Consider the following 14,529-nt stretch of genomic DNA (forward strand, 5'->3'; position numbering starts at 1 on the left):
ACAATTTTATTAAAATCTTTGAAATTAATTAAATTTCTGCGAAGAACTTTATTCAAATTTTTTTAAATAATTAAATTCTCAAGAAAAATTTTATTATTTATGAAAATAATTGATCCCAACAAAAACATCTTTGATGCAAAAATTTCCGCCAAGTAAAAATTTTGGAAATGTCGAAATAATTAGTGAAATAAAAGTTTACCAAGTAAAATTTGTAACGAATGTATTCAATTGTATTCAATTGTAACAAATGTAGAATTTAATTTAATTATTAACATAATCAGCTAATGAAATCCAATTGTTCGTCTTAATAAAAAATTTCTATTTGAAGCAATTTTAAGATCTTGGCGTCAATAATGTTTCTAACTTATAATTAATGAAAGTATTGACGCCAAGATCTTAAAATTGCTTCAAATAGAAATTTTTTATTAAGACGAACAATTGGATTTCATTAGCTGATTATGTTAATAATTAAATTAAATTCTACATTTGTTACAATTGAATACAATTGAATACATTCGTTACAAATTTTACTTGGTAAACTTTTATTTCACTAATTATTTTGACATTTCCAAAATTTTTACTTGGCGGAAATTTTTGCATCAAAGATGTTTTTGTTGGGATTGAAATACTTTTTGCATCATAATTAAATTCTAGGGTCTTTTATAAAACTGTTAAGTAGTTCAGGCTCTACATTTATCTAGATGTCAAATCCAATTTTTTAGAGAAAAATATAAATATTTCAATATTTGGATTTTTGTAAAAAAAAATAAAATTTTTTGATATTTAGACAAACGCAGAGACTAAACTTCAAAACGGATATGTAAAATATTCTAGAATATTATTGTTTGGATTAGAATCTGGATATATATTGCAGGAAATTTTAATAGACTTTGTATTTATTAAAATATTTTGATTTTTCTATAAAAAATTGAATTTTTCGACATTTAGACAAACGTAGAGACTAAATTACTTAACAGATTTGTAAAATATTCTAGAATATTATTGATTGGAGTATAATCTTGATATATATTGCAGGAAATTTTAATAAATTAAAAAGTTTAGTCTCTACGTTTGTCTAAATTTAATTAAATTTTATTTTTTTTAGAAAAATCAAAATTTTTCAAAAAATACGAAGTGTATTAAAATTTCCTGAAATATATATCGAGATTTTAACCCAATCAATGATATTATAGAATATTTTACACTTCCGTTTAGAAGTTTGCTCTCTACGTTTGTCTAAATGTCAAAATATTCCATTTTTTTGAGAAAAATCCAAATTTTTCAAAAAATACGAAGTATATTAAAATTTCCGGAAATGTTATATATATTAAAATAATTGAATTTATGCGAAGAAGTTTATCACTTTTGAAAATAATTGATTTTCTGTAATCAGTTGTTCTTAAAATTTCTATTTAAATTCATTAAAAATTAATATTTACTAAAATTTCAAATTGAAACCTTTGAAGTTAATCTATTTATGAAGATTGTAAACGCAACTCTTTTGAAATCAAATTAATTTTGAAATTTTGAAGTAAAATTATTCATTAAATAATTTATAAGTAATAGTTTTATGATAGTTATTCAAGAATTAAGTTATTTAAAAAGAAATTATTATTAGAAATAGAAAAAATTGAAGGGTTTGTATTTGAATTTTTTGCAATTTCATAGATTATGATGCTATAACAGAAAAGACACCAAAATTCAGAATTTTCTTATAAATTCAAAATTTTCTTTTTTTCCAGTACTTTTAATAAAAATCTCTGACTTTTCCCTGACCTGTGGCAACCCTGAAGTTTGTTAAATTGATGAATTAAATTAGTCAGTGCATTGATTCAATTTTAATTTCTGAATGAAATGATAAATTTTAATTTATTTATTATTTAATTGTCGATGGTCGTAGTCGTTAAGGCACGTGAATTAGTGAGACAAGTTTAGACTTATTTTTAGGGACAGTGGTTCGATTCCCCCCAACGCTCAGAGGCTAGAACTCAGTTTTTATTTATTATTTAGTAAAATTTATTGTTAATATTACATTCTCATTTTTTAATTTATTTATTCTTCTTATTTATTTTATAATAAAATATACAATGTAATATTATTGTAGAAGAGATCAAACAATTTTCAAAATACTTTTTCCATTTTCGATTATAGCGAGAAAGGATAATTTGCATAATTTCTTCATAGGCAATGGAATGCAATGAAAATATAATACAATATATATATATATATATATATATATATATATATATATATATATATATATATATAAAAGAAAAAAAAATAACTCGCGAGACGAAAACGATGATAGTGTCTCGACGGGTGGGCGAAAAGACCTGCGAAAAGATTGGACATTGTGCGCCTCGGCGCCTACGGAATTGTTTCATTATTATAACTCTTGACAGGTGAAGCTTTATATGTCGAATGTTGCTGTCATTTGTCTCGCTAATAACAACGATCCGCCTTTTTTGATTATATTCTTTAATTTCCAGTCTTGTTTAGATAAAATTATTTCCGTCTCCGAACAACACGCGGGCGCACGGAAATGAGAAAAAAAAATTTCAATAAAGCCCACTTCTATAAAGAATATTTGCTTTTGTTGCGAAACACAATTTTCAATTACCAAACAATTTCTCTATTGACAGACAGAGAGAAAAAAAATTAAATCTGAATGTAAATTTTGTAACTACATTGTAGAGGCAAATAAGAAATAAGCGATATAAGAAGAGAAAAAGGTAATACCCCCGGAGAGATTGATGGATTGTAAGAGAGAGAGAGAGAGAGAGTATTAAGAAGAATGAAAAGGAATGGGATATTTAGTAAACGAGATTAGAAAAAGCATGACAGCTTATCGGAAATCGGAAGCTGTGTGTAACCCTTTTACGAGCTTTGACTGCTTAAAGGTTGCGATCTCGTTTGCCTCGGGATAGTGTATATATCGCGCGAAAAAATCTATATGGGCTCAAGGAATGCTTTTAAAATGCTAAAGCGATCATCGAAAGTATCCGGTGACTCGTGTCGACGAGTAAAGGCGAATGCGTGCATGCTAAACGAGCCATTCTTCTTTCTCTCTCGTTTTGTTTTCTTCAAAACACGGTTGGATGCCAAAGTATATAAGAAAACGATGGGACAAGACAAGATGCGAGACGCCATTTATTTATGGTCCAACAGCCCATTACCGACGTGACCACAATGTTCCAAGGCGCCGAAACAAGACGTAACTACAGCCCCTGCTATGCGTAATTTAGAAACCGATAAATATGTCATTCGCCAGCAGCCGGCAGTGGTTTTTCTACATTTTAACATATATTGAGTATTGCAGAAAAAAAAATATCTCCACACAACCAATAACTGTCATTTTTCGTGTTTCTTTAAATTTCTTCTCTAATTTCTTCAGAAAATACGACATTATTCGGCTTTTAAAAAGAAAAGCAAAAATTACATTAAAGGCAAGAAATTTTAATTAATTTCTTGCCTTTTAGTGTAATTTTAGCTTTTCTTGTTATTAAAAACCTTCTTGTTATTAAAATTAAAAATTTCCTTGTTAAATAATATTTTTTATTATAGAAATCGATAAGAAATTGGAAATAATCTGAAGAGATGATTTTCGGTTCTTAGGCGCAGTGATTTGGCCGTGGGGCGTAAGGCACAGTCTAAGTGCGTGTCGTGACATGTGTTCGAATCCCGACCCAGGTGGGACAAATTGGAACTTTTCCAGGTTTTCCAGGATAAAAAACTGAATTTTTCCAGGTATTAAAAACGAAAATTATTCGAAAACATCAATAACTTCATTTTTAAATAAATATTTAATTTTTTATCATTATTTTTTTTATAGAAATTAAGATATTCAAAAATTTGAAATTTAATAACATATAAGAATATTATTATAAAACATAAAGATATCGATCACTCCGAGTCTTCTACTCGGAGTGATTCGTTTCTAGATTCATTTCTAGAATTTTCAACTAAAATTCTTCTTTAAGTCAATTTTTTTAATAACTTTTCAAAAAGTTCTTTGTGAATTTTCAAATTCTTTTGATTACAATTTAATTTTACGAAATTTCGATTATTCTGACATTCTTTAATTAAATATATTAGAAATTAAAAACTTCAAATAATTAAAAGAAATTCCATTCAACTTTTATTGAGAAAAATTAATTCTATAGAATTCCTAATTAAAAGTATGAAAAGTTCAAATTTTCAATTAATTTAATTTGAAATTAATTTTTAAATCAATATTTATTAGAAAATTATACGAGGATTCAATTATTTAACTATAAAAATAAATATTTTATTAAACATTTGAATGTTTCTTAACATTGAATTATCATAAAGAATTTTATCAACAAGTTTTTAAATAATTGAATTCTCTGGAAAAATTTTGATAAAATTTTTAAGAATCATTACATTTTCGAGAAATTTGATGAAAATTGTATTAAAAATAATTGAAATTCTACCAAGAATTTTATTAAAATTTTTGAAAAACATTGAATTCCGGAGATAAATTTTATTATTTATAAAGATATAATTGAAATTTTGACGAGAATTTTTCTAAATTTTCGAACATAATTGGATTTTTGCGAAGAATTATATTACTTTTGAAAATAATTAAATTTTTGAGACGAATTTTACTAAAATTTCTTTTTAAATAATAGAATTCTTTTGACGAATTTTAATAAAATTTTTAAGAATTTTACATATTTCCAGGAATTTGATTAAAATTTTATATAAAATATTTGAAATTTTGCATTGAGTTTTATTATTTATGAAAATAGTTGAATTCCTGTGCAATTTTTACTATTTACGAAAATAATTAAATGTTTGAGTATAGAATTTTATCAAAAATTTTTTAAAATAATTGAATTCTTGAGACGAATTTTACTAATATTTATTTTTAAATAATTGAATTCTCTTAACAAATTTTAATAAAATTTTTAAGAATAATTACATTTTTCCAGAAATTTGATGAAAAGTATATAAAAAATAATTGAAATTCTGACAAGAATTTTATTACAAATTTTGAAAATAATTGAATTTCGGAGAAAAATATTATTATTTATAAAGATAATTGAAATTTTGACGAGAATTTTTGTAAATTTTTAAAAATAATTGGATTTCTGCGAAGAATTATATTAAAATTATTTTGAAAAAAATTGAATTGTTACGCAAAGAATTTCATTAAAATTTTTGAAAATAATTTTATTCTTTTATAGAAATTTAATTAAAAATGTATTGAAAATAATTCTTAAATTCTAATAAATAAATTGTAGCAAACGTTTTTCAAATAATTGAATTTCTCTGATAAATTTTAATAAAATTTTTAAGAATAATAACTTTTTTCGAGTAACTCTATTCAAATTGTATTAAAAATAATTGAAATTCAGCATTGAATTTAATTATTTATGAAAATAATTAAATGTTTGCGTAGAATTTTATTAAAAATTTTTTTAACTAATTGAATTCTTTTAAGAATCTTTATTAAAGTATAGTAGATATTAAAAATCATTGAATTGAGGAAAGTTTTTTGAAATAATTAAAATTTTGCCAAGAATTTTATTAAAATTTTTGAAAATAATTGAATTTTTGAGAAGAATTTTACTATACTTTTAAAAATATAATTGAATTTCTGCAGTAATTTGTAATTGTTTAAAAATTCAATTTGTTTTAGTGTTTTTAACTAAAATTCTTCTATAAATCCATTATTTTTAATAATCATATATATTAAAAAATTTAACTAATTTCCGAAGAATTCTAGTTTTAAATTTTTTTTAATTCTAAGTTTTTTAATATTTCTAATTAAATCCATTTAAAATTTAAATTTTACAAAATTTTAAATATCAAAATCTTTTGAAGTTCATCTAATTTTGAAAATTGTAAACGCAATTCTTTTGAAATTGAATTAATTTTGAAATATTTAAATGAAATTAAATTTTCAAGAATAAACACAATAACTGTAGAAAACGACAATTTTCCAGGATTTCGATCAAAATTCCCTGACTTTTCCAGGTTTTTTCAAGGTTTATAAAATTCCCTGCGACATTTCTATTAAAAGGATAATAGTTGTAACTAAAACGAAAAACTGCATAGACATACTATTAAGTTTTATATGATCTCTCTCTTACAGTTGTTAGTTGTAAAGATAAATCTTTGGAATATGAAGTTATTCACTCTCAATATACGAGATTTAAACGTATTTTTAATATAGAGAAGGAATTTCTAATCCGATTCAAGGAGATGAGAAACGAGTCTATATTATAGCGATAGGTGTCTCTCTGGGGATCTGTATCACATGTACCTCGTCAAAGATCTCTATCCGGAACAAACGCACTTTTATATTATTATATACATCTACACACGTATATATATAACACGCGGACAATAAACTGCTATGCGGTAAGTCGCTCTGCTGGACGTCTTTTTGATCAGATGGAATCACTTTCGTGTCTTTTATGCTCTTGTTTGTTTACTAATGCTGAAAACCGGTGCTCAACTTTACGACACTCAAAAAGCAAGATGATAAATAAGCATTATTTGCAAAATATTCTTTTATTTTGCACATAAGTTACGACCGGTTTCATCAAAAAAACTCACTCCTCTCTCACTCTCTCTCTCTCTCAATTCATTCAACTCCTCGCGCTTAGCCGCATAATATAATAAAACACGCGGACAATTCGATCAGTCTGTGTGTAACTGAATTTGCAAGACAAAAGCATTTTATATATAGCGAGTCATAAAAAATTTCAGCACAGAGAAACACTAAGGACTTATATAATACAATATTTGACGAAAACTTCATTTCTTATTATAAAATTATTGATCCAAACATATTTTTGAAAATTATCTTTAACTAATTTCTAAATTATTTATAATTTTTTTAATTAAATTAATCATGAAAAATATTATTATAAAACAGAAAAAAATCGATCGATTTCTTCCTGTTTTATGATAATTTAAATTTCCATAAAATTTTTCAAAAACAAATTAAATTATTTAAAAAATTTTTAATAAATTCCTTCGCAAGAATTCAATTATTTTCATAAATAATAAAATTTTTTAAAGAATTTCAATTATATTCAAAAATTTTAATAAAATTCTCCCTAAAAATTCAATTATCTTCATAAAAAGTAAAATTCTTCGGAGGGTTTCAATCATTTACAAAAATTTTAATAAATTCCTTCGCAAGAATTCAATTATTTTCATAAATAATACAATTTTTTTAAGAATTTCAATTATATTCAAAAATTTTAATAAAATTCTCCCTAAAAATTCAATTATCTTCATAAAAAGTAAAATTTTTCGGAGGGTTTCAATTATTTACAAAAATTTTAATAAATTCCTTCGCAAGAATTCAATTATTTTAATAAGTAATAAAATTTTCCACATGAATTCAATTATTTAAAAAAAAATGAAATAAAATTCGTTGCAAGATTTCAATTATTTTCATAAATAATAAAATATTCATAGGATTTTAATTATTTTTATAATACAATTTTAAATAAATTTCTCGAAAAATGTAATTATTTTTAAAATTTTTTGCAAGAATTCAATTATTTTCATAAATAATAAAATTCTTTACAGAAATCAATTATTTAAAAAAAAATTAATAAAATTTGTTGCAAGAATTCAATTATTCTCCTGAATAATAAAATTCTTCACAAGATTTCAATTATTTTTAATACAATTTTAAGTAAATTCTTCGAAAAATCAAATTATTTTCAAAAATTGTATTAAAACTCTTCGAAGGAATTGAATTTATCAATTATTTTTAATAATTTTTGCAAAAGTTCCTTGAGCATTTTCATATTCATTTGTTTACAACTCAATTTTACGAAATTTCGAATATATGTATTCCAAAATTCTTCAATTAAATATTTAGAAATTAATATAACTTGAAATAATTTTTAAAAAAGGAAAAAAAATTATTCTACTAGGCTTGTTAGTTAAAAGTACGAAAAATTAAGATTTTCAAAGATTCTAATTTGCCACCTTTTCATAATTCAATTATTTCTAAAAATTCACACTATAATAATTTTAATATTCAATTATAATTTCAAATTTTAACTAAAAATCATTTTTTAATCATTTTTTATTAAAAAATTGTACGAGAATAATTACTTTTTTCGAGAAATTCGATTAAAATTGCATGAAAAATAATTGAAATTCTGCAACAAGTTTTATTAAGTATTAAAATAATTGAATTCTTAAAAAGAATTTTATTATTTATGATAATAATTAAATTCTTGCTAAGAAGTTTTAAAAAATTTTATAAATAATTGAATTCTTGTGAAATATTTTTATTATTTACGAAAATAACTAAAGGTTTGCGTAGAAAAAAAAAAAAAAAAAATTAATTAAGTAAAAAAAAAAAATAATAATAAAAAAAAAAAAAAAAAAAAAAAAAAAAAAATAATAATTTTTTTTTTTAAAATTTTTAAAAAATTATGAACATAAATTATTAATATAATTACACAAAATTTAATTCAAAAAATTTTTATAAAGAATTTTATCAAAAAATTGTTAAATAATTGAATTCTTTCGACGGATTTTAATGAAATTTTTAAGAATAATTACATTTTTCGAGGAATTAAATTAAAATTGTATGAAATCTAATTTGATTATTCGGATGAGTTTTATTATTTTTAAACATAATTGAATTCTTCAGCAGAATTTTATTATTTATGAAAATAATTATATTATTACGAAGAAATTTATAAAAGATTTGTGAATAATAGAATTCTTGTGAAATGTTTATTATTTATGAAAATGTTAATGTACGATTTTACTAAAATTTCTTTTAACTATATAGGTAATTAAATTCTTTTGGTAAACTTTAGTAAAATAGTAGACATTGAAAATCATTGAATTGGGGAAAATTTTAGAAAATAATTGAAACTCTTTTAAAATTCAATTAATTCTTCAATATTTAAGTAAAATTATTCATTAAATAATTTATATATAATAATTATATTATAGTTCCCTAAATTCCTTGACCTGTGTCAACCCTGATAAGAGAAGAAAAAAAGTTTTTTTTATAATTAGAATTGTATAAGTAACTATTTCTATTTTCTATACATTTCTATCAAGACATGCGCTCACGATTATTCTAAATTCCATCTCTTCCTTATGTGGTCCATTCTCTGAAAAAACCATGCGGACGGATGAATTGGAAGATTCCTTTATTTCTCATCCCCTCTCCTTTTATCTCCCTCCCTCTCACTCATATTCTTCGGAATTATTTTCTACGCCCACCTTGCGAGGAAGATAACATCTCTGAAAACAGCTCCTGGACACCGGGGTCAAAACCACCCGGTGTGATGGACCGTGAGCAGCATCCAAAAGTCTTGATATACATACATATATAAATGTATGTGCGAGTGAGTGTGTTTGGTGTGTGTGGGCAACGAGAGAGGTGTCGGCAGACAAAGTGGCGTTTGTGCCTTGTCGCAACAGGGTAAAGACGTCCCGTCGTTGTCCATGAGAAAAAGAAGAAAAAAAATGTCACATACCATTATTGTCTTTCTTTTTATATATCTTCACTATATCTGACATTTGTCTTCTATCTTTTCGGAAAAGAAATTTCTCTCTCACACACATAGATACACACATACGTATTAAAGATTTTTCTTCGCGGAAGAAAATATCAGTTTTTCGAAACAAATTTACATTTGAAGAATTTTTGGTAATCAATAAAATTTCTGTTTTAATAACGAAACGGGAATTGGTTCATAATTCTGGGAATGTTTCACACAGGAACATATTTCATTGTTATTATTATTATTTTCATTTTTTCATGATTTATAATAAAATAATATTAGAAATTAGAAAATTTTGAAAAAAATTATGATTAACAAATAAAAAATATTCCCATTTTGTTTTTATATGCTTTTTTTGTAACAAATTTCGTTTGACTGATCTAAATTATTATGCAAATTAATCTCCTTTTTATTTATAAAAAATACTAAAAAATTGTTAAAAAATTTTGATTAACGAGTATGAAATATATCCATTTTATGCATAATTTTTATTTCACAATAACAATATTGTTTACTAATTTTTTTCTTTTGGGAAGAAAAACATTAGGTATTCCCGTTTCTTAATATTTTTGTAGAAAATTCTCAATTTTCATAAGGAAATAATTTCGAAAAATTGTCTACAATCGTGTATATTGATTTTCAAGAAAAAATAAAAATAGTAAATTTTTATTGAGAAAGAATATGATACAGTTATTTGCAAATCTCATTACTGAAATGTAATATTACGGATTTGGAGTGCGTTACTTTAGAGATTAGAACTACTTTCTATTAAGTTTGACATCCTTTCATACGGACTAACACACGTTGATATGCTGCCACTCAATGCATCTCATTACTGCATCATTTTCAAACTCAAAGTGTGAACCATACATATAATGTAACATAGTGTTACGATTTGCAGAAAGCAACAATACGCACGGTCTATATAACATATAGCTCTGCGTAAGTATGATGTAATTGTAATTTGAATTTCAGCAAATCATATCGCAAATTTAATCAACGCGTTTCCAATTTCTAAAGTGCGAAACTGTAACTTCCATATATAATTCAATTATTATAACTTGATATTTCACGTCGAATAATTTTTCTACTTTATCTATTTTTTCACGCACTGTAAAGTCAACTGCTGTATATTATTATGAACAATAATTACTGTTTATAATTTTTTTTTTTTTGTTACTCAGGAATATTTACAGAATCTGCAAAAAAATTGTGCACGTTTAAGGAAATGTCCATAATTTCTCCCTCTTTTATAGATACTCCAGGAATGTGAATTCACGGTAAAACGTGAGGTGTTAAAATAACACCAGAATGGATGAAAATAATCTACTGCAACAGTTTAATCCCTCTGAGATTAAAATAACACCAGAAACCCGTGTGGAAAAATATTGTGGCAGTCTAGAGTCCAATGATTTCCCGATTAGCAATCATCAAGTCCGTCTAATTCTAGACGGTCCATCAAGTCCCGAATCAGTGACTTAACAGATTGGCTTATTAGAAAAAATCTAAGTCAAATATGTCCGTCTAGTACGGTGTTATTAAGACCGTCTAGATTTGGTCTAGGATGTTATATGCGCATGCGTCGATGAATGCCCAGCTGTTAAGTAACATGGCGCCTAATGGCGTCGCGTCGTTTGGCGTCGTTAGATCAGTCAGTGTGTGATGCATTTTGTTTGTGAATTATAGTATTTGTTGTGGTTTCTGTTTTACGTGAATAATAATGTGCTATGTTGTTGTTGTTTTCTGTATAATTTAATTTTAAATGTGCCCTGAAAAAAAATGATTTTGATGTGTTTCTATGTGTTTTGATTAGTCGGCTGAAGCTAGCAGTCGTACTCAGCATCAATGTTTAGGCGTCATCTACCAATATGCCTCTCCTTCAAATTTTGTAATACTTAATGATTTAAAAAACCATCGAGTATTGTTATTTGGGAATCAATATCCACTAAATAGCAAATTTAGTAAGTTTTTATTTATTAATTTCATTAATTAGTGGTTGACGCCTAAAGATTGGTGCTGAGTACGACTGCTAGTTTCATCCGGCTGTTTTGATTTGCAGTAAATTTTATTTTACAAAAAGACTACTATCTCCAATGCCAAAGATTGGGAGGGACACAAAGCCTTACGCTTAAAGAAAGTTGAAGTGAAAAATACAGAAAGTTAAAATATTTTTTAATACTTTTTATATAAAAAAAAGTCATTAAAATTATTTCAAATATAATTAAGTTTTATTATTCTAAGAATAGTTGTCATAACATATAACGAGAAATTTTGAATAGACGTAGATTAGAATTTACTAGCACTGCTGATCAGACCAGAAACGCTGGTCTATTCTAGACGATAGCGTGGAAGTTTCGTTTCAATTCTGAACAGCCGCTCGACAAGACCGTCTGCCCTGGGTCTAGAAAGACGTTAGACAGTCTATTAAGCGCTTGGTCAGCGCCCTAAAATTTTTCCACACGGGAAGGATTAAAATAACCTATTTGCACAATCTTTAAGAATAGAGAATTTTATTTCAATTTTTAAGTAGTAGCAGCTCCACCCGAACGCAATCAGACAATCGAAATTTTGTGAAATGGCCATAAAAAATTTATTTCCTCCAAATTTAATTATTCTAATCATCAGAAAATTTTCTGAGTTGTAGTAGGGACTAAGGACGTCACAATCATTAAGAGTAGAGAATTTTATTTCACTTTTTAAGTAGTAGCACCATCACCCGAACGCTATCAGACAATCGAAATTTTGTGAAATCGTCGAAAAAAACTTACTTCTTACAAATTTAATTATTCTAATTATCTGAAAATTACCTGAGTTCTAGTAGGGACTGAGGACGTCACAATCTTTAAGAATAGAGAATTTTATTACAATTTTTAAGTAGTAGCACCATCACCCGAACGCTATCAGACAATCGAAATTTTGTGAAATGGCCATAAAAAATTTATTTCCTCCAAATTTAATTATTCTAATCATCAGAAAATTTTCTGAGTTGTAGTAGGGACTAAGGACGTCACAATCTTTAAGAATAGAGAATTTTATTACAATTTTTAAGTAGTAGCACCATCACCCGAACGCTATCAGACAATCGAAATTTTGTGAAATCGTCGAAAAAAATTTATTTCTTACAAATTTAATTATTCTAATCATCTGAAAATTACCTGAGTTCTAGTAGGGACTGAGGACGTCACAATCTTTAAGAATAGAGAATTTTATTACAATTTTTAAGTAGTAGCACCATCACCCGAACGCTATCAGACAATCGAAATTTTGTGAAATCGTCGAAAAAAATTTATTTCTTACAAATTTAATTATTCTAATCATGTGAAAATTACCTGAGTTCTAGTAGGGACTGAGGACGTCAAAATCTTTAAGAATAGAGAATTTTATTACAATTTTTAAGTAGTAGCACCATCACCCGAACGCTATCAGACAATCGAAATTTTGTGAAATCGTCGAAAAAAATTTATTTCTTACAAATTTAATTATTCTAATTATCTGAAAATTACCTGAGTTCTAGTAGGGACTGAGGACGTCACAATCTTTAAGAATAGAGAATTTTATTACAATTTTTAAGTAGTAGCACCATCACCCGAACGCTATCAGACAATCGAAATTTTGTGAAATCGTCGAAGAAAATTTATTTCTTACAAATTTAATTATTCTAATTATCTGAAAATTACCTGAGTTCTAGTAGGGACTGAGGATGTCACAATCTTTAAGAATAGAGAATTTTATTACAATTTTTAAGTAGTAGCACCATCACCCGAACGCTATCAGACAATCGAAATTTTGTGAAATGGCCATAAAAAATTTATTTCTTACAAATTTAATTATTCTAATCATCTGAAAATTACCTGAGTTCTAGTAGGGACTGAGGACTGTCACAATCTTTAAGAATAGAGAATTTTATTTCAATTTTTAAGTAGTAGCACCCTCACCCGAACGCTATCAGACAATCGAAATTTTGTGAAATCGTCATAAAAAATTATTTCTTACAAATTTAATTATTCTAATCATCTGAAAATTACCTGAGTTCTAGTAGGGACTGAGGACGTCACAATCTTGAAGAATAGAGAATTTTATTTCAATTTTTAAGTAGTAGCACCATCACCCGAACGCTATCAGACAATCGAAATTTTGTGAAAGTCGTCAAAAAAATTATTTCTTACAAATTTAATTATTCTAATCATCTGAAAATTACCTGAGTTCTAGTAGGGACTGAGAACGTCACAATCTTGAAGAATAGAGAATTTTATTTCAATTTTTAAGTAGTAGCACCCTCACCCGAACGCTATCAGACAATCGAAATTTTGTGAAAGTCGTCAAAAAAAATTATTTCTTACAAATTTAATTATTCTAATCATCTGAAAATTACCTGAGTTCTAGTAGGGACTGAGACGTCACAATCTTGAAGAATAGAGAATTTTATTTCAATTTTTAAGTAGTAGCACCTCACCCGTACGCTATCAGACAATCGAAATTTTGTGAAAGTCGTCAAAAAAATTCATTTCTTACAAATTTAATTATTCTAATCATCTGAAAATTACCTGAGTTCTAGTAGGGACTGAGACGTCACAATCTTGAAGAATAGAGAATTTTATTTCAATTTTTAAGTAGTAGCACCCTCACCCGAACGCTATCAGACAATCGAAATTTTGTGAAAGTCGTCAAAAAAAATTATTTCTTACAAATTTAATTATTCTAATCATCTGAAAATTACCTGAGTTCTAGTAGGGACTGAGGACGTCACAATCTTAAGAATAGAGAATTTTATTTCAATTTTTAAGTAGTAGCACCATCACCCGACGCTATCAGACAATCGAAATTTTGTGAAATCGTCAAAAAAATTATTTCTTACAAATTTAATTATTCTAATCATCTGAAAATTACCTGAGTTCTAGTAGGGACTGAGAACGTCACAATCTTGAAGAATAGAGAATTTTATTTCAATTTTTAAGTAGTAGCACCCTCACCCGAACGCTATCAGACAATCGAAATTTTG

General features: G+C 25.9%; 1 protein-coding gene across 3 annotated transcripts in view; it reads left to right on the forward strand.

The window, feature by feature from the left end:
• LOC122501267 overlaps positions 1 to 10,879 on the forward strand; it is an 81,271-nt gene extending 70,392 nt beyond the window's left edge. Inside the window, exons 3-4 of one of the 3 annotated variants that reach the window (XM_043610602.1) lie at positions 10,432 to 10,472; positions 10,787 to 10,848. In XM_043610602.1, the coding sequence (XP_043466537.1) occupies positions 10,432 to 10,466 (35 nt within the window). In that variant the 3' untranslated portion in view covers positions 10,467 to 10,472; positions 10,787 to 10,848. Of the gene's footprint in view, positions 1 to 3,615; positions 3,746 to 10,431; positions 10,473 to 10,786 lie in introns of those variants that run through there. The other 2 variants (XM_043610603.1, XM_043610601.1) reach the window with 2 other exon arrangements.
• Positions 10,880 to 14,529: the final 3,650 nt, after the last annotated feature.

This window comes from Leptopilina heterotoma, unplaced genomic scaffold (assembly GCF_015476425.1).
Source record: "Leptopilina heterotoma isolate Lh14 unplaced genomic scaffold, ASM1547642v1 Lhet_206, whole genome shotgun sequence".
Lineage (NCBI taxonomy): Eukaryota > Metazoa > Arthropoda > Insecta > Hymenoptera > Figitidae > Leptopilina > Leptopilina heterotoma.